This window comes from Peromyscus californicus, unplaced genomic scaffold (genome assembly GCF_007827085.1).
Source record: "Peromyscus californicus insignis strain IS unplaced genomic scaffold, ASM782708v3 Scaffold_7__1_contigs__length_154581171, whole genome shotgun sequence".
NCBI lineage: Eukaryota > Metazoa > Chordata > Mammalia > Rodentia > Cricetidae > Peromyscus > Peromyscus californicus.
The window spans coordinates 27,168,471-27,188,712 of record NW_026294595.1 but is presented as its reverse complement, the minus strand read 5'-3'; the positions used below and the strand labels follow the sequence as shown (position 1 = coordinate 27,188,712).

The 20,242-nt window shown below is 39.6% G+C and overlaps 1 protein-coding gene across 5 annotated transcripts in view; it reads right to left on the bottom strand.

Moving 5' to 3' along the window:
* Positions 1 to 2,650: 2,650 nt before the first annotated feature.
* The window catches only part of Mbd5 (methyl-CpG binding domain protein 5), a 143,984-nt gene continuing 126,392 nt past the window's right edge, over positions 2,651 to 20,242 (bottom strand). For all 5 annotated transcript variants that reach the window (XM_052725937.1, XM_052725936.1, XM_052725935.1 and 2 more), the window contains 3 exons: positions 16,121 to 16,194; positions 5,966 to 6,041; positions 2,651 to 3,252 (listed from right to left, as the gene is read on the bottom strand). In XM_052725937.1, coding sequence (XP_052581897.1) covers positions 3,181 to 3,252; positions 5,966 to 6,041; positions 16,121 to 16,194 — 222 coding nt within the window. In that variant the 3' untranslated portion in view covers positions 2,651 to 3,180. The remainder of the gene's footprint in view (positions 3,253 to 5,965; positions 6,042 to 16,120; positions 16,195 to 20,242) is intronic.

Below are 20,242 nucleotides of genomic sequence, written 5' to 3'. Positions count from 1 at the left end.
TTTAACTGTAACGTGGGTGTAACATTTTAAAAAGTGTTACAGCATTGCATGACCTAAAATCCCGATAGTATCTACATCCCCTGCTTCCATGGAACTGTCAGAGGAGGGAGAAAGGCCCATGTGGACAGAGGCAAGCACATCCTGCACCCACAGCACAGCAACAGCAACCATGAGGCACTGCAGGAAAAGACTTCACATGGTTCCGTGATGCAAAGTATACCATGGTGCACACGGAACTCACTCAAAATACCCAGAGACGGTGTGGTCAAGCCAGTCTAAAGATGGACAGGCCAAGGCTAAGAATGTCTTCTGGACAGCAACACATAACACATGCAGACACAGGGAACACACAAACACGTCCATGTCTCTCTGGGAGCAAACAAATACACACACAAACAGAAGGAGCAGGATGATGCAAAAGAAAACATCAGTGGTACCAAATTCATCAACTTGTAACAAAAACATGTCTACTGCATGACCCAAAAGATTACTTCATGGGACTGTATGAAGGCTTGGGCAGTTGTAGAACACTCCCTCTGATACCCCCTTCCCCCACCATCCCCAAAGACCAAATGAACATACCCACTGCAGGAAGCATTCCTGCTGCAGCCATTTGTAGTCCATCAGGTTTGGGGATAAGGGTTAGGGCGAGGACAGACAGACAGGAAGACACAAAAGATCCGGGGGTGGGGGTGGGAGAACTTAGATATCGACAGTGAGCCTGGAGGAGGATGGGTGTGAGGGTGTACGCCTTTAATCCCAGCACTTGAAAGGCAGAGGCAGGAGGATCTCTGTGTATTTGAGGCCACCCTGGTCTACATAACAAGTTCCAGGACAGCCAGAACTATATAGAGAGACCTTGTCTTAAATTAAAAAAAAAAGAAGAAAAGAACAAACAAACAAACAAACAAACAAACAAACAAACAAACAAACAAAAATGACCAGGTGCTGTGCTGTGTACTGTGTACTTTGGCCCCAAGAAACAACTTGAGGTTTGTCTCCTTCTTCCTGAGTTACTGGAACTCTGTTACATGATAGGTCTGAGGAGCTGAAGAGGAGGGTCAGAAGGGAGGTGGCATCTAGGAGTCCAGACCTGGTAGGGTACAATCTCCCAGCAGCTGAGCGCGGGGCTACAGTGACCAGGGCTAGAGCAGGCAGTGTGCTCTCTGGGGTTCCAAGACAGAGGGATAGCAGACCCCTTCTTTTGACAGTCTCTACCTGAGGTGGTCTGAAATTCTGTTTATGCCACCACCGCCACAAAGAACTGGGAAACAGGAGATACACTGTGCCCCACTATTAATCATTCCCTTGAACTTTACGATGGCTCACAGCTTTAGGTTTGCGTATTTGTAATGTAGTAATTTTCTACATTTATTTCACATTTTTCTTATTTAATGTAACACAAATAATTTGGTTAATAAGACTTAACCCACATATTTCAGCCACATCAATATATATATATATATATATATATGTATATCTAAAATAATCTGTGAATGGTATAAACAATTCTTTAAATAAAATAATCTGATATGTTACATAATACTGATACAGTTACCATTGCTCATGATTTTGTACGCTGCTCTTCCTTCTGTGTAAAGTGACATAATGAATGATATGAAACGTGGTTTGATTTCTTTTTTCCACTACAAAAAATAAAAACTGAATGGTCATCACCCTCAGGTCTGTTAATGCAACGTGTGGCTTTTGCCTCCATGTGTGGGAATGAGAAGCTATACCTCGTCAGCTGCTGTCTGTAGAAAACCTTTGATTCTGAACATCATTGGTGGAAAGCTAGCTAGTTCAACAGGTTGCTACCAAATATTCACTAAATAAATGACTGAGTAAAATAGTTCACAAGTGGCTTTTAAATTTTATAAAACCTACTCTGCTTTAAAACGTAGTTTTAAAAAAATGCCCTAAATGGAACAGCCATGTATGTTACTTTTCCAAGATAGGAAAAGGGGGTGGAGAGAATCTAAGAGTCAGAACACAGGGAGCTGTCTTCTGGATATGCCAGAGCCATGTCCCCCCTCGACATCACTGTAGCTGTGGGTATCTGCACAAGACTTACACGTGATTGACTCTATCAGCATCTCATCATGGATGCTGGAGGGGCCCATTTGGCCTCACTTGACCCCGAGCGACTATTAGGAGTTCATGGCTGCTGGGGGAGGAGGGCGTATCATTTTCTCTTCTGGTAGATCCACTGGGAAGTTGCCTTGCTCCGGTAAATAACCTCCCACCCATGCTCAGGCAAGAAACTCTACTCAGGTTCAGTGCGTCACACACAGGAAGACATGAAGATAGGACGGAGACTCACTGTAAGGGGGGGGGGGGGATACAAGAGGGGGGATGGAGGCAGAGAGAATGACTCAAGTTCACTATACAAATGTCTGAAACTGTAAAACAATAGGATTGCAGCAAATGGTTGAGATTCTGAATTCTTGATTTAGGCCCATGAGCCCTCATCTCTCCAGAAATCTGCAGTTTTCCTAGACACCAAAAACTGAGTCTAGTGGTTCTGTGCAAGGTTCCTGCTAAAGAGACATTATAGCTGGACACGTGGTGTGCAGTGTATGCCATGACTTCCCTATTACATCATTATGCCTTTTCTCTGCTGTTAAATACAAAACCAGCATCTTCTATATTATCATAGAAAAGCATTTAGGTTGTATTTTTATTTATCACTTTACACTGGTAGTCTCTGGTAGGTGTACTCCATAGAAACCAAAGATTTTTGTACACTATTTCTTTGTACAATAAAAGATAAAGTGTGCATTAAGTATGCTTGTACATGACAATATTGTACAATATTTACATTTCTAATATCGCCATGAAATTCTGTATTTTCTATATACAACACTGAAAATTCTTCAGAAACATTTGGACTATTTCTTATAATCACAATTTTAGCATAATAGAAAACATTTCTCAGCAATCACTTGACCATTTATCACTTGGTGCACACAGGGATTTTGATTGTTTTGTTTTGAACATTCATTTTCCTTCCTGATCACAGCACATCTCCATCACTGCTCCTTCGGGCACCCTGTGATGGTGGTATCTATCTGTCATAGTTTACATTTGGATCTAATGGTGGCCGTATCGATACCTACATACAGATGTATCTGTGCATGCTCCTTTGATAAGCACTGTGTGCCAATGGAATAGTCTCTGTTATCTGGAGATCTTCCTCCTCTTGGGCTTGGGGGGCCTCATCTGTCTGTCAGCCTGTGGGATTTGGTGAACCTGGAAATAAGGTGGGAAAAAAACAACAGGAAGATTGGAACCACAAACACCATCTGACTTCTGACAAAGAAATAGGGCAGAAAACAGTCTGCTCTGTTTTCAATCACTGCTATCCTAAGACACTTTAAAAATTTATGAAGACCTAAATCTATACACTGCTTCAACAAGGCTTGAGCAATAGTAGAAACTGATAATCGGAGCTGGTGAACTGCCAGCCAGAGATGCCTGGATCAACAGTCTCATTATGTCCTGGAGAGTCAGGGAAATGCATACCAAATATTCATTTGTTCTCTTCATCACACCACTTATTTTATATCCACCACAAAGTGTCAAAGATCAGAACATGTACATGTAGTTCAGTCCAAGGACGTTTGTTCATGAGAAGAACCGGTGTGGACAACAGAACACCACTACCATTCATCGGCAGGCCTGAGCTTATGTAAGTTGGGAAGAATAGTTAATACAACTCACTGTTATATACTAGCATAGGAACTAGGAGCATTTAATTCTGTGTGCCAAGTTGAAAAAGGGTTGATTGGTACCAGGGCATTAGACAGCAGATACATTTTGAGGGACAGGAAGTGAGTAATCAGGTCTCCTAAGTCCTACTGATGTCAAAGAATGAAGTAAGACACAGAAGACAGAGTAGACCTGAAGCTGTGGCCAAAGCAAATGTTTAAAACTAGCATTTGGAAACAAAGCCATTGTAGTACTTGCCAATTCCCATGGTGTAAATACTTCTACCACAGTCAATTTTAACCTACCAACATAATGTCACAGAACTTAGATTTAGGAAAACAATCAGTTGGGTTAATTATGTGCTTTAAATAAAATGTTTAAGGATTAGGAACTAACTCAGCTATACATGTTTGCCAAGCATGCATGAAGCCTTAGATTCAATTCTCAACACTGAACTAATTATAAAAAGGAAGTTTAGACAATAGCAGAGGCTATTGTCTTTAGTCAAGGGTGAAATTCTTTTTTTAAAAAATAGTATTCAAATCTTTAAGATAATGCTCATGAACTTCCAGGACTGCTTCTTTCTCCAGACCCTTTCCACACATGGTTTTAAAACAAGTACAACTGCAATTCACAAACAAGGAGTTATGTAACTGAGGAAAGAGTCTTTATCCACAACAATGTAATAGTAATCTGTAGGTCCAATGTGGCCTGAAAAGGTATGTTACTTAGCTGTATAGTGTTTTAATGTTTTGTGTATATACAAGTGCTTTAATATCTTTCAAACAATTGTAAACATGAGACATTTTACTTTTGGGTTCTCATGAAAGTTGAAGACATCTTGCAACTCCAATGCAACTTCCCCCATGGCTCAACTCTGCTGGAGTGTAAAGGGGGAAGTGCTTCTGAAGAACACATTCCACTATTGCCTCATTAGTTGCCAATGCCTGGTGGCCACAAAGGCCAAATGTCCCAAGACAGAGAGTAATGAGATGAAGACCAAACCATTTTTATCTTTTACATCATAAGGTACATTGTATAATGCATTTCCTAACCCTCTTGAGTTGAGGAGGTCTGGGCTGATAGAAGCTGTGTTGACAAAACTCTGTGCCCTCTCTTTCTTCACTATTAAGCAGGATGCAAAGGATATATGGAACACGGAACATGTCAAGGTCCTAAGGAGTGGTGGGCACTTTACAGAGCATCTAGGATGTGAGTGGCTGAGTGGAGTAGCACCTTCCTCAGAGGGCACCAGAATCAAGTGAGACATGCCCTTTAGTGCTGAAATCCTAAGACTGGGAGTGGTCAGCAGTGTAAGCAGCACATCTCTGTTGGCAATTCTCAATTCTAGAACGGTTGCTGCTCTCATACCTGATCCTCTTTACTTGTAGACAGTGTATACCTGGTCCTAGAAGATGCTGAGTTGATGGCCACTGGTCTAGATTTACAAGTTTATCAGGAAACTCAGTGCCACCCTACTGTAGGTTAGATTACCAAATTTTTTATGACTCTCACCAATGGCAATGTTTTGTGAACCTCTATGTTACCCATCACTGAGTAGCCACTGGATGGGTTGTTAGAATTCAGATGACCTAAGTCAAAGTGCTGGTAAATTACTTTTCATCATTACATAGCCTGAAATAATTCTTAATTCAAAGAGATTACTAAAATTTGATTTGTGTGTTTATTTAAGTCTGTATGTGAAGGAGAGAAAGCTTTGTACTTCTCACCTCAAACTCTTCAATGCATAGTTCAACAAAAATGTGAAGAGAAAGCATATTACTTCCTTAATCACAGGAAGTGATAAATTTACAGTTTATACTAACAGAACTTTGAACAAAACATTTTAATTTTAAGATAACAGAAGGAAAATGAGAAGTCATTTTGAAATTGACCAAACTTTTTTATCTCACTTTTTTTCCTTGAACGTGTGGAGTGAAGTTTGCATTTCTGAATATTTTAGTTACATTGATGGCCACTGCTACTCACAGTCAAATGCAGAAAGCTGTGGTTAGCACCTCACCATACTGCTGCTGACACTTAACGAACCTTTGTAGGACAACAAATATTACTTATCTCAGAACAAATAAAGCCAGAGCTACTACAGGCTCCTTTTTCTTAAATGCTTTTCTGGTATCAGTTCAGCACTGCTCTGAGAGTTGCTCCATAATGTTCAAGAGAAGCTGCCAAAAAAGTGTTCATGCGATTTATTTTCAAAGAAACACAGTATAACGAGAAAAATAAATGAACTTACGGTCCCAGACATTTTGTCCAGTTCACTCATGGCCTCATGAATAGCAGCTTCTAAATGGTTATTTAGCTTTCCACTTCTGGAATTAATGAAAATAACATGCCAGATTAACAAATTAAAGAAACAAAAGGCTTGATTTAATTCCCTAATCAGAAAACAAATATATCAATTCTAACAGAGAAAGCAAATCTAGATTCACATTTTGAAATTTCAGGCCATAACACATCACTCTGGAGTTCCCACCACTGAACACTAATGATTACGGTACCACCACCTTGAAAAGATGAACACAGGAAGCTCACTCCACCATGTGCTTCTTCTGCATTCTGGTGAAGAAGGTTGGGTCAGGGGCTCTTGGCTTCCAAAGCAGCTGCTTCTACCAGAATCCAGCCTGCCCCATAGTGTCTCTTGCCTGGCTGTTTTTCAGCAGGGAAACAGACTGTGGCTAGGACACGGGGACTGAACTGCAGGCTCTGGCCACTAGGGAGCTCCCTCCGCCCTTTCTGGATCATCTCAGCTATGTCGAATTGAGCAAGAAAGCTAAAATCTGATGCACTGTCCAGGTAGGAAACAGCTTATTCCCTTGTCACACCGAGGCTCAGAGGCCGGTTTCAGCACGTCGTTCCTTAAACTGAAATGACTTTCAACAGACACAGAATGACTCTCAGGTGCCTGTCTCTCCTGACGATTGCTTTCCTGCTCAGCATTCCACTTCACGTTTTCATGGATAACATACCACACATTTTTTGAAATGGATATGGATGAAGCTGTTGTGCCCATTACTACAGTCAAGCAAACTGACCTTTTCTACGGCTACACATCCTTTCACCTACTTTCCTTCCCCTCATCTATACGTATAAATCTTCCTCCCCAATCTTCTGAATATGCAGGCAATCTATTCCCCTCAGGATATGTGATGGGAAAGTGGCTGAAGCAAACTGCTAGAGCAGGCTACCATTAGTATGGCTTGGCAAGAGTGAAGTCGTATCTCAGCATCGACATGGAGGTTGGAGATGTGCACTTGTGGGGGGAAACACACCTTAACTTCAGTGGGATGCCTTTAGATGAAGTCCTCTCATTTACCAGAGTGTTCCCTAGGTTTTATCCTCCGTACACAATGGCCAGACAATTCCTATGTTTTTTTTTTTCTGTGCCTTACAGATGCTCAGTTATCCACCATTGAGTATTATACTTCTAGGCACACCATGAATGCTGCATATATTTCCTAAGTGAATTTGTCCAAAGTGAACATAAATGGTCCTATATCTTGGTAAAACAAATGTGCACGCAAGTAAGTTCAATTGACAGAAAAGATTAGCCTACTAACTTTAACCAGTTATAAGGATAATACCAACAATTCCCTCCACTTTTTTTTTTTTGTTTTGTTTTTTGTTTTTCGAGACAAGGTTTCTCTGTAGCTTTGGAGCCTGTCTTGAACTAGCTCGGTAGACCAGGCTGGCCTCGAACTCCCAGAGATCCACTGCCACCCGAGTGCTGGGATTACAGGCATGCGCCACCACCGCCCAGCTCCCTCCACCTTTTGCTGGTCTTATAATCTATCTATCTATCTATCTATCTATCTATCTATCTATCTATCTATCTATCTATCTATCTATTTCTATATATACACATTTCCTCCATTAATTAAAAAAAAAGCTGAAAATGCAGAGAAGTTCAGAGAACAAGATAATCCCCACATACCCACTCCCCAGAAATGGGTTGTTAATAAATTAAAGTATTCTTTATCAAAGAGATGAATCTGGTATTTCTACTTGGTGACTATTCTCAGTCACACTCTCTCCCATATGCTTCCCTAGCTTACATTTTACATGATACGCCCATGGACAGAATTGCTTTTGCATTACACACAAAAAAAAGCTGTCATGATACACAATCCATCTTTTTCCACTACTATATCATCATCATCATTATCATAATCATCATCATCATCATCATCATCATCATCATCATTTTGAGGCAGGGTCCTGCCAATGTTGATCAGGCTGGCCTGGAACTCTGAAGCCTCTCCCTCCATGATGGGATAAAGACATGCATCACCATATCAGTATTCCTGTATCATTATTTTGGGGCACCATTCAAGCTGATATAAATTTTTCATTCTTTCTACCCAGGGCACAGCATTTCCACATATATACTGCCTGTCATTCCAGTTTTATGGACTCCTCCATCTTGTAGAGTCACTCTGAGTTGTTTTTCCTGTAAGGAGTTTGTAAGTGTGATCATGGGTTGTTTGGAAGAAGCTCAAATCCAGGACTCTGAGGCCCTTTTTGTTTGGCTAAGGTTGGGCTAGGACCCCTTTTAAGGGCTATTTGGTGAGAATATTCTCCATGGGCAAATTGCCCAATAATATCACACTTGCTGCAGTGCATTTAATAGGTTTATCTTTATTTTGTCTTTTGAATTGAGAAACAGGCATTTATATTTTTTCAAAAATTAAAAAAAATTACTTATGCATATGGGTGTTTTGCTTACAAGTAAGTTTGTACGCCATGTGCATGCCAGGTGTCCACAGACACCAAAAGAAGGCATTGGATCCCCTGCGACTAGATTTATAGATGGCTGTTAGCTACTATGTGAATGCTAGGAATTGAACCTCAGACCTCTGGAAGAGCAGCCGGTGCTTTTAACCACTCAGCCATCCCTCCTGCCCCCATATGCATTTCAGTTTCAAGGATATTTAGTTTTTATGTATTTTGATTATAACATATCATGGAATTAAAATGGACTATACCTAAAAAGTTCTAAATAGCTAAAAAGAAGAAAAAATATTTCATTAAAAAAATCCATCAGGGAACTATGCTCTTTTCCCTTGAATTTTTTTTTTTAAATTAACTTATTTATTCAAGTCTGAAAGTGCACAAGCCATGGTGTTGAGGTTAAAGAACAGGTTGTGGGAGTCAGTTCTCTCCAACCACGTGGATTCTAGGGCTGAACTCAGAAAGCACGTTCAGGCACCGAGCCGCCTCGCCAGCCCTCCCATGAATCTTAACAGCAAAAGTACTTTCTATTTATTGAAAGGCTTCTATTTGCAAAGAACTGTGTTAGATCTTTACATATTATCTCATTTAATCTTAACAGCAATCTCATGAAGTAGGTATTGTGATAACTGTGTATGTAATACTTTGTGATTTCTTTAGGTGAAAAGAGTGAAATCAATTATAATTAAGTAATGAAGAAAATGTATATTTAACTATAAGTAACTTTTTAAAGTAAGAGTCATGATTTTTTTTCCAATGAGGAACACGGTAACATTATGATGAAAGTACAGAAATGACTTAACATTACTTATTGAATACAAAGTTAGAACATTAGGAACTCATTGTTCACCCAATCATTAAAGAATTTGTAAAAATACATGCAATATGAAACGGTTCAGTGGGTAAAGGCACTTGTTATCAAAGCCCGATGACCTGAGTTTGACCCCAAAGAGAACAATTCACACAAGCTGTCTTCTGACAGCCACACGCATGCCACAGCACATGCATGTCCCCCCCCCAGATAAATAAAATAAAACATTCAATGTTAATTTAGAGTAAAGAGCACAAGGTTTCGTTCTAATAAACTGAAACAGATACTAGACGGTGAAATGACTATTTTTGGGAAGAGAATAAACATACAGATGTGGAGCATGGGATTGTCTGAAGGCACCATGAGAGTCAAGAGGTAAAGACAGATTTTTCTAGCTGTCACATCCACAGACCAATTTTCACAGTATTTGTGCTGGGGACAAACGAGCTTAAAAGAGGAAGAGAAGGCTCCATGAGTTCTTAAAGGGGACAGTTAATCAAATTTGGGGTTTCCAGTCCTGAGAGCCTTCCTGTGGAGTCTCCGCTGGTGTCTTCTATTTCCTGCTGACATTTAATAATAAACATTTTTACTAATGGACACTCTAAACCGTAACTGATTAAGCAATAGACATTCATATAATCACATTTATAGTCATTAATGGAGATAATTGCCACTTCTCATCTCTTTTGACTATATTGTCATATATTATCTTTATCTTTACTAGTAAAAAAGAAAATAAAAAGGCCAGGTAAAATCTGTGAATGATATAAGATGTAAGTGTGAACTGAGAAATTATGTATGACTTTGTAAGATTCACTTTAGAATGTGACTCATTTCAGGTAGAACATAACAAATTTGCATAAAAACTGAAAGTCAAGAACTCTGTACTCTGAAAATCTAATCCATAAGCAGTATGAAAATTTAAGACAATTAAAAAAGCTAAGTTGAATTTACTCTTTTTATTGTTTAGTAGGTGTTTTGTATATGTACATGATTCATTTTCATCAAATCTACAACCCCTGATATTTCTCCTGCCCCCTACCACTTTCCCTCCCAACTTCATGTGCTTCTTCTTCTTCCTCCTCCTCTTCCTCTTCCTCCCTCATCCTCCTCTTCTTCTTTTAAGCCCACTGAGTCCCCTTGGTGCCACCTGTATGGACATGGGTATAAGACCATTGACTAAAGCATGGTAGGCTCTCAGCGGCCACAGCCCTGAAGAAAACTGACTCTACTTCCTCCACAGGCCTCAGTTGCCAATAGCTCCTCAGTTAGGGGTAGAGTCCCTCCCCTGTCCATGCTGGAATTTTGGCTAGTCTGCTTCTGTACATCAGTCACAGTTGCTGTGTGTCTTGCATGCAGTTGTGTCTGGAAACTACTACTTTACTGCAGATGTTCACTACCTCTGGCTCTTAAAATCTTTCTGTTGCTCCCCCTTCCAAGATGAACCCTGAACCTTGGGAGGAAAGGTGTGATACAACTATCTTATTTAGAACTTAACATTTCACAGTTTCTCATTCTTTACATGTTGACCAGTTGTGGGTCTTTACATCTACTAAAAAGAAGTTTCTCTGATGAGGGTTGAGAGATGTATTACTTTATGGATATAAATATCTTAGGAACAGTTTGATACTATATCCATAATATTATTGGCAGAATAATTGTAGTAGCTTCTCCCCTAGGGCCTGTGACCTAGGCAGCAATGAGTTTTTGACCAAGTTAGTGGTACCGGGCATGCATTCTATCTTGTGGATAAGGTCTTAGATCTGATATTTAAAAAAGTGGTTGGTTGCTCCCTAATACCCATGCCACTATTGTACTCATGAGTGTGTACTGCCAGGATGCTCATTCTTGTAGCTTGCTGGGTTCATAGCTGGACAAGAAAGTGGATTATTTTTTTCTCCTGGTAGCCTACAAAGCATCTCTATCTAGCACTATGAAAGCTACTCAGTAGGGATGAAACTTCTAAGTTGGTACCAGCTTGATTTCTACATGTTCCATAACTCAGGTATGTGGCATTTCTCAGTTTTAAAGTGAAAATATATTTGGTTTATTTTTATCATTTACCACTTTCCAGCTTTATAAGATACCAAGTAATTATAAGAATTTGTACACATAGAAAGCTGGATCACCTTGTAATTGAAAATAATAATGTATCAAAAAGCTTTGGAATTTTTCTTTTGTAGAGCCACTTCTTTAAGCAAAAGATTAACCTAAATTGTTAAAATGTTACTACTTCTTATGGTTAGAATGTGATTATTATGTCAATTCAAAGATATTCATGTATTACATGGTAGTTTAAGATATTAACAATTAAAATGACTACATAAAATTCTAAACATTTACTATAACAACATGTTTCAACTGGCAAAAATAGTGGATAATTTATTTCTTTTCTTTCACCTATATATGCCAGGTACTATGTGTAAGGCTCTCTATATTATTATCTATGTTATAATAATCCTAAAGTAGGAATTAATATGCACATTTTATATGTTGAATGTAGGTTCAGAGAGATTAAGCAACATACTCACAGGCATAGGGCTATGAAGCAGCAAAAAACAGGGTATGAATCCAGGTCAAGAATCAACCTTTTAAACCTCTAAACACTTTTGCTTTTCAGACTTCCTCCTCTTAGTCTACAACAATACTTAAATCTCTGTCATCACTGTGGTTTGAATGTAAATTGTTGTACATATGAGAACATTTGGTCCTGTTAACCCTTTAGGAAGTAAGTCGACTACCGACTACCGGGACAGAGGCCTTGAGGTTTTCAACCTTGCTCCACTCCCTGCTGACTCTCCGCTTCCTGAGTGATGATGCAGTGTGACCGGCCAGCTCTTAGTTCTTACCACCAAGCCTTACCAGCCTGCAGTCGAGGGTTCCCTACCAGGATGGATTGTGTCCTTGTGGAACTGTTGACCAAAATAAACCCTTTCTCCTGTGAATGGCTTTTGTCAGGTGTTTTTCTCACAATGAGAAAGTAACTAAAAAAAAAAAAAAATCTTCTGCTGCAGCTCCAGTGAAAGTACTGCTGCCCTTGCACAGGACCTGTGTTCAGTTTTCTGCCGCTGCGAACCACAGGCAACTCCAGTTCTCCAGGGTCTGACTCCTTCTTCTGACCATCACAGGCACCAGGCACACACATGGTGTACACACACACACATACACACACACACACACACACACACACACACAATAACAACAACAACAAACAAAAACAACAAACAAAAAAACCTAAAAATAAAACACCCCACCTTTATTGTAGTTTTCCAGGAAAACGTCACAGGAAGTGTACAGAAGACAGTGAACATCTGTGATCTCCCCTCTCTACTTCCTTATTTTATTCCACAACCCACAAGCACTTTGTGCTGGCATTCTGGCCCACCCCTTGGGGACCCACCCTGTGTCATGATGTGAAGCCTCCTTTAAGGAAAAGCCCCTCCCTTCTTCTTCCCCTTCCTTTCTTGTCACAAAGTGGGCACACCTCTGCTTTCCCTCTTTCCCTCCCTCTCTCTTCCTCCCTCTCTCCGTCTCTCTCTCATAATAAACTCTCCACATGGATGTTGTGTCTGCATGGTATGAGTGACTCTCTACCATGCCACACCACTGCCTCCTGAACTGTATCATTACACATGGCCTCCAAACTGCCCAATGCAATGGAGAAGTCTCACTTCTTGTCTTCCTGGATCTCTGTTGATGGTTTCAATCTTTGTTTTCTTTCTCTTTTAGAGACAGGTTCTCACTGTCTCATCTGTGCTAGTCTTGAACTCATGGTGATCCTCCTGCCTCAACCACCCAGAGGGCTGTGATTACAGGCCTAAGCCACCATGCCCAGCTTCAGTCTTTGTCTTCTAAGGCCTTCCTCTCTTCCCCTGGTTCTTCTCTTTTTTCCAAGTCATTTGTCCCACCTTCCTCTTTCTGTTAAATGTCTACTTTTCCAGCATTCAGTCCTTAGTGCACTAATCTCCAAGTTGGCAGAGTACTTCTACATGACTGTAACATTTTTACACATCAAATGACAGTTTCCCAGTCTCAGACTTATCGGTCAGCTCCCTCCACCACAGGCCCCAAAGTATATCCAACAGTTCCCTCCATATTTCTATTCTAGTTAATGTTTCTAGTCCTTTCCTAATCATGCAAGCCCAATTCTTTCCTATTTTGATCATCACCACGTTTTGTAAATTTTACCTCCTAAATATTTCCTGAGCACATTTCTTCTCTTCCAGCTTCATTACTGCTTGGGTCCTTCCTTGGCTACTGGCATGAACTCCTAGATGATCTTCTGCCACTAAGACTGTTTTCTTAAGATTCCTCCTCTTCTATAGTCACATCAAAGTGAAAATCCGACCACCTGGACCATTTTGGGTACTTCAAATAAAGCAAAGAGCCAGTATATTGGCTCCTGCTTATACTTCTGGCCATACACTTAAAATGGTCTATCTGATGCTTTCCCCAGTTCAGTACTGACATTATCTAAATACCGTCCTACCTGAGCCCATTTTGGTAATGAGTAAGCTTTGGCTTCACTGTCATCTCTAGGAACCATTCTTTTTGTTTTGTTTTCTTTCTTTCTTCTCCCTCCCTCCCTCCCTCCCTCCCTCCCTCCCTCCCTCCCTTCCTTTCCTCCTCCCTCCCCCCACCCCTCTCTCTGTCTTTTTGAGTCAGGGTTTCTTTACATAGCCTGTCCTGGAACTCACCGTGTAGACCGGGCTGGTCTTGAATTCAAGAGATCCATCTGCCTCTGCCTCCTGAGTACTGGGATTAAAGGTATGTGCCAAGTTGCCCAGCTCTAGGAACCATTCTTTGTTGAGTTCACTGTTACTTCTCAGTGTTTCTCATATATAGTTACATATAATGCTTTCCTTGCTATTTTCACATTTTAATTGTGTGTTTCTGAATCTGTCTCTAAGGAATACAGCACTGTGCCTGGCACAGTTTTTTCCTAAATTAGGATTAAATAAAACTGGGAATAAATGAATAAATAAGTGATTTGGTTCAATATCATTTATCAGTTATGTAACTTTCAACTAATTATTCAAGATATTTGGGTCTGAGTATCCTCATTTGCAAATGGGCTCAGTAATTGTGGCTTATCTTGTGACTGGGAGAATAACACAAAAGAAAACAATGTTTGTGTGTAATGCAAAACCCTGTACTGGTGTACACAAGGCCAGCCAGTGTGGTTAAGAGAACTATATAATAAATATGGCTGCATCTTACTACTTCTGCTTTGTGTTTTCTTCTTTCTCTCTGTGTGATAAATTGTATGATTACTTATGATAGAGAGCACTGCTTTAGACAGTCCCATATTAATTGACCACAAACAGTAAACTGGTTCTAAAGAAATAATTTTAAAATTGTGTGTTAAGCATTACCTTTCAGAAGTGGTCTAAGTGAAATGTAGGGGCATGGGGAGAGATCCCGTTCATCTCAAAGCAGCGTTTGCAAGTATGTGGAGAGTTACTTACTTCTGTGTCACCAGCTGTATCTCGCAAATAACCCAAGTACATATAGTGTGCTTCACAGACAGAAGCATTTGGGGTCTTTTAAACAAAAGCATAGGCACCACTGAGCATCCAACGACTCACTATAAATGTGTGACGTTGGTATTTCACAATATCTCTCCTTTTGCTTGTGTTAATTTTACTGGTCTTGTCCTACATCCAACCTCTGCAGGGGAAGTGCCACTTCAGAGTAGAGAAACTGGATCTTTTATGGAGGATCTACGACTAACCACGTAAGTGAAACTGGTGTTTTTAAAAGGATGGTGAGTGGGGCTAGTAAGTGGTAGAGCGCTTGTGTATTTACGGCACTCTGAGCTCTACCCCCAGCACCACACAAAATACAGAAAAAAAGCTCTGATAAAATATCAAAACAAACCAGCAAAGACTAAGCCTATGTCTTAAGGGTGTGTGAAAGGATCATTTTACAAATGAATAAAGATTAATGTGCAATTCTTCTTTTAAAAACACTTACTTAGTGTGTACGCTCATGTGTCAGTGCACCCACTACAATGTGCACATGTGGAGATCAGAGTACAACTCAGAGGATCTGGTTTTCTTCCTCCACTATGTCGGTCTAGGGTTCCAGGGGCCATCGGGCTCAGGGGCAAGTACCTTTGCTGAGTCAGCGATCTTGCCAGCCCTGGCGTATCATATTTGGTTGTTGGAAAATGGGGAACTGAAGAGGTATGTCAATAACATGGTTGAAAATCATCCTCTGTATCCACATACAGAACTACATTTGTTTCTCTACCTTAATGTGAAACAATGATTACAATTCATAAAGTACCTTATAAAAATGCTTTGTAATATTACCTGCTTATCTGTTTATTTTATTCACCAAAGCAATCCAGGGAAACTTGAATAATAATGTTCAAAGTTCAACTTCATGTTAGAGTTCTAAGAGAACTTACATTCAGGCCCCTAACTCTGGTGAAACAACAGCAAAGCCACTCACTTCGCTTTGACCAGTGGGGGACCTGCCAATGATTGTCCACGTATATGGCAGGGTGCTCCCCTCTCCAGACTTGAACTGCAAATGACAGACTCGCTACAGACTTGCAGAGCATAGTTAATTGCCACTGAAGAAGTATTAATCACACTTTCTTTCCTGTAAGTTAGGAGGTGAGGATGGAGGAAGGAAAAGAATGGATGAAGAAGCAAATCCCACATGCCACACACACAAATTACATAGAAAATGTCTTTGTGCAATAGATTGTTTGAGGTGTCCATTATGGTCCTCTGATGAGAAATATCAAAGAATAGTACCTGGGTCACAACATGAAACCAATCAGTGAGATGTCACAGTCCCTGAAGGAAAGACAAAGTGGAAATCCAAAGTGCTTACTTTCTGTTCCTTCTCCGGACTCGGCTGTAGGCTTCTAAACCTTCTGTTAGGGTCTTCAACTTCTCGGGCTCCACCTAAGTGAAGGTATGAAGACCAAACCACATTACCCAGACCTGTAATTGTTGAACATGCTTTTTACTCTACTTTCTGGCTGGATAGCGAGTGTGGCACTGGGAAAGGAGCTCCCCTCCCCCAGCCATCAAATGTCCTGTCCTTGCTCGATTCTGGGCAGATTCTGGGACTTTTAAGTTGAAGCATCAGTGGAAATGAAAGGCAGTTTGGCTTTGACATTGCCAGTGTTTTGAAAATAAAAAGCCTAGAATTTAAATAACTTTCCGCACACACAATCATTAACTCACAAGTCCTGGCCACTTTCTCCACTGCCTTATTTATGCTCTCAAAGGTAAGAGTGGTGCTCAGGGGAGACGGGGAGCTTCAGAGTCAACAGGTTGGAACTTTATCTCATTTGTTTTTTTTTTAAACAGGAATTGAACTTTTAAATATTCTTTCTTTAAAGGTCTTTAGATCTTTTTTTTTTCTTATTTCATTTGTATGACTGTTCTGCCTGAATGTATGTGTGTGCACCTTGTGCATGCCTGGTGTTTGTGGGTATCAGAAGTGGGCATCAGATCTTCTGGAACTGGAGTTACAGATGGTTATGAGCCACCGTGAGGGTGCTGGGAACTGAACTTGGGTCCTCTGCAAGGACAAATGCTCTTAACTGCTGAGTTAACTCTCCAGTCCCAGATACTTACATTTTCTAGGCCTCATTTTCCCTGTTGATAAAAGGCCAGTAATACATATCTTGCAGCTCTGTTTTCTGTGATCAGTAGGATGGAAGGCCACATTGTACACAGCCTAGTGAAGAGCAATTATTATGTAGAGTGCATTAGGCACCGCAGAGGCCAGAAAATGACAAGGGCAGAAGCCATGCCTAGGCCTTGCTGCTGGAGGGAGGAGGGGCCCATACTCTGCAGGATTCTCTCTCCCGCCCCGCCATCACTGCAAATCTGTGAAGTCCACTTGTTCCACAGAACTTGGCCACCCAGTGGGACTGGGGATTTGCACGCATCGGGTGTATGCATACCTTTTGCCCCTCCCTCAAGAAAAGCAAAAAAAAAAAAAAAATGAGGGAAATGTGTATGTATCAAAATGCCTTTAGAAATATTTTGCTATTTTTGATGATCTTAAAAAAAAAAGCTATCCCTTATCTGTATGCTCCTCACTTCTAAGCCACTTTTATATAAAAATTCAGAGTTCGGGAAAAGCTTCATGGATAGGAAGTACTTATCAGCAAAGAAATTAGCTTTTGTCTTTAAATTTTAATGATAGACATGAATGTCATTTATAAATAATTTCTCTGTGACCTCCTCCTCAGACTAGCACACACTAAGAATAACAAGTGTTTCCATTTTCATTTCTAAGAACAGGCATTTCTATCTGTTCAGTCAAGTAACACAAAGGTATTCATTTGTGCAGTTTCCTATTTTGTCTCAAAGAAACCAAGTTTGCTAGGAATATCTGATAGAATCTGTGCCAGAACAAACGACATCTTTGTGCCTGCCACACTTCATACACAGATATGTCATTCTGTCCAAAAAAGCCCACGTGAACTGAATGTATCCACATCTCTAAAATACAGAAGGCTTCTAAGTACAGTATCACATTCCATGGTATAGTTCTATTTTGTGTACACATTCATGAAAGGGACATACAAGATATTATGCGTATTACATTTAGGGAACTATAATACCTAGTTACACCTTTCTTGTTTTTTGAGATCATGTTTTACTCCACAGTTGTCTCACTGTATAACTCATGCTTAACTTCACTTATTTTTAAATGAACTTCCTGCCAATAGGAGGGAAGACCCCTGTATAGAAAGCTCTGTCTAACCCAGGTCTCCCGTGGCAATGAGAGACCTCAGAATTGTGATGAACCACAGAATTCAGGTTCACACTGAAACAAAAGATGCAACAATTAGCCTGCTGGCCTTAATTTTAAAAACTTGTTAGGTTGCCTTTAATCCTATCACCTGGGAGGCAGAGGCAGGCAGATCTCTGAGTTCAAGGCCAGCCTGGTCTACACAGGGAGTTCCAGGACAGTATGGGCTACACAGAGAAAACCATGTCTCGAAACACAACCCCACAAACAAAACAAAACAAAACCAACGAACAAAAATTTGATAGGTCAGAATATTTTTAAGTTCTCAATTTATAATTTCAATTAAGTGAAGAATAGGGGCAGTAAAAAAATTTGTGCTGTTTTGTGTAAAAAGAACTACTTTATCATTTAATATGATAATCTTACAAACTAATTTTATTTTACACATGAGAGTAATGAGTGCAAATAATGTGGCCAGAAGTGAACAGTACTGATTCCAGAATATTCAACCTCTTTCCACCATATTAAGTTCAGCATGAATAAAATATAAAATCATTTTACAGCTAAGAAAGCCACATTAAAAATATACATACACATATATAAATATATACACACATGTAAATATAATATATATCATAAAAAGCTAGGCTACTAGGCTATTTAAAATAAAAATATTGTTTACTGACATTTAGTAACATGTCCAAATTTATCTTCCATTAAATATTTTATTTATTTGTTTATGTGTGTGCACGCACGTGTTGGTGATATGGCTCATGCCTGCAGGTCAGAGGACAACTTGCAGAAGTCAATCCTCTTCTTCCACCATGTGGGTCCCAGGGATTGAACTCAGGTCCTTGGGCTTGGAAGCAAGCATCTTTATCTATTGTGCTATGATCAATTTTTAAATGCCTGGATGATTTTCCAGTGGTCTTTAATTTTCTGAGTTTATTACCTACCATAGTCTCTTCATTTAAATCTGCTTCTGAAGCTCTAAGATACAGTCATACTGAGCTACATTATTCAAAGATGGTTCAGTGGCCTGGAGTAATGAGAGTAGTTTCTGAAACTAAACAAAAGGAAGGTGCACACCACTGCATTTCTATGATAAAACCATATATATATAATATATATATATATATCCCCAGGAAAATGGTTATTTAATATGTGTATGATATATATCATATATATGATCATGTATCATATATATATATACACACACTGTATATTGTTTCTGAGGGAAAATATTGGTATATTTACAAAATATTAAAAAACTCTTAAAAGTACTCTTACAGATGGTATCAGAGAGGAACAAAATATATTCAAATTCTCATCAAATGAAAATCATGCTTAATGATTTAATTAAGACTTCCTTATAAATTAGTTAACATATAAATAAAAAACAGGGAAATCAAGCATATAAATGTAACATTAAAAATATTAAACACACACAAATATTTCTATAAAACTTACACTGGAGAAGCACGTTATTTGAAGATACTTAATACTTTACGTATAATAGATTCTTGTATACTTACAAGTCAGGTTATTCCTAGCTTGGTGAGAAACTGGGAGAAGACTTTATCATTTTACCTTTGGTCATAATCTCATAGTCTCATTCTAGTAATAATGCTGCCACTAGTAAGGGCCATCATTGCATAACCCTTCACACATGTTTAACAATGATAAAAAGCAATTCCCATCAAATTTCCAACGCAATTCTTTACAGAAATTGAAAAATAATCTTAACATTCGCATGGAAGAACAAAGGATCCTGGATAGCCAAATATATTTCTGAACTAAAACACAAACCAAAAAAATCTCTGCTGAAGATGTTCTCATTGCTGAAAGCCACACTAACCAAAACATATTGCCACTGGTGCAAAACCTGGCACACTATGAAGGGACTCAATTAGAGGATAAAAAGATACAAGTCCAAGCCACCTGAATTTTGTCAAAGATGACAAAAACACACATTGGGGGAAAGACAGCATCTTCAACAAATGGTGTTGGGGAAACTGGATACCTACATGTACAAAAATGAAGCTTTATCCTTCTCTCTCAACCTGCACACAAATCAACTACAAATGAACCAAAAAGTTCAATGTTAGCACTGAAACTCTCGAACTTCTAGAAGAAAGAGCAGAGAGTACAGACTCAGGTAAGGACTTTCTGAATAGGACGCTGGTCACCCAGGAAATAGGGCTGCAGAAGTTTGAATGAGTATGGCTCCCATAGGCT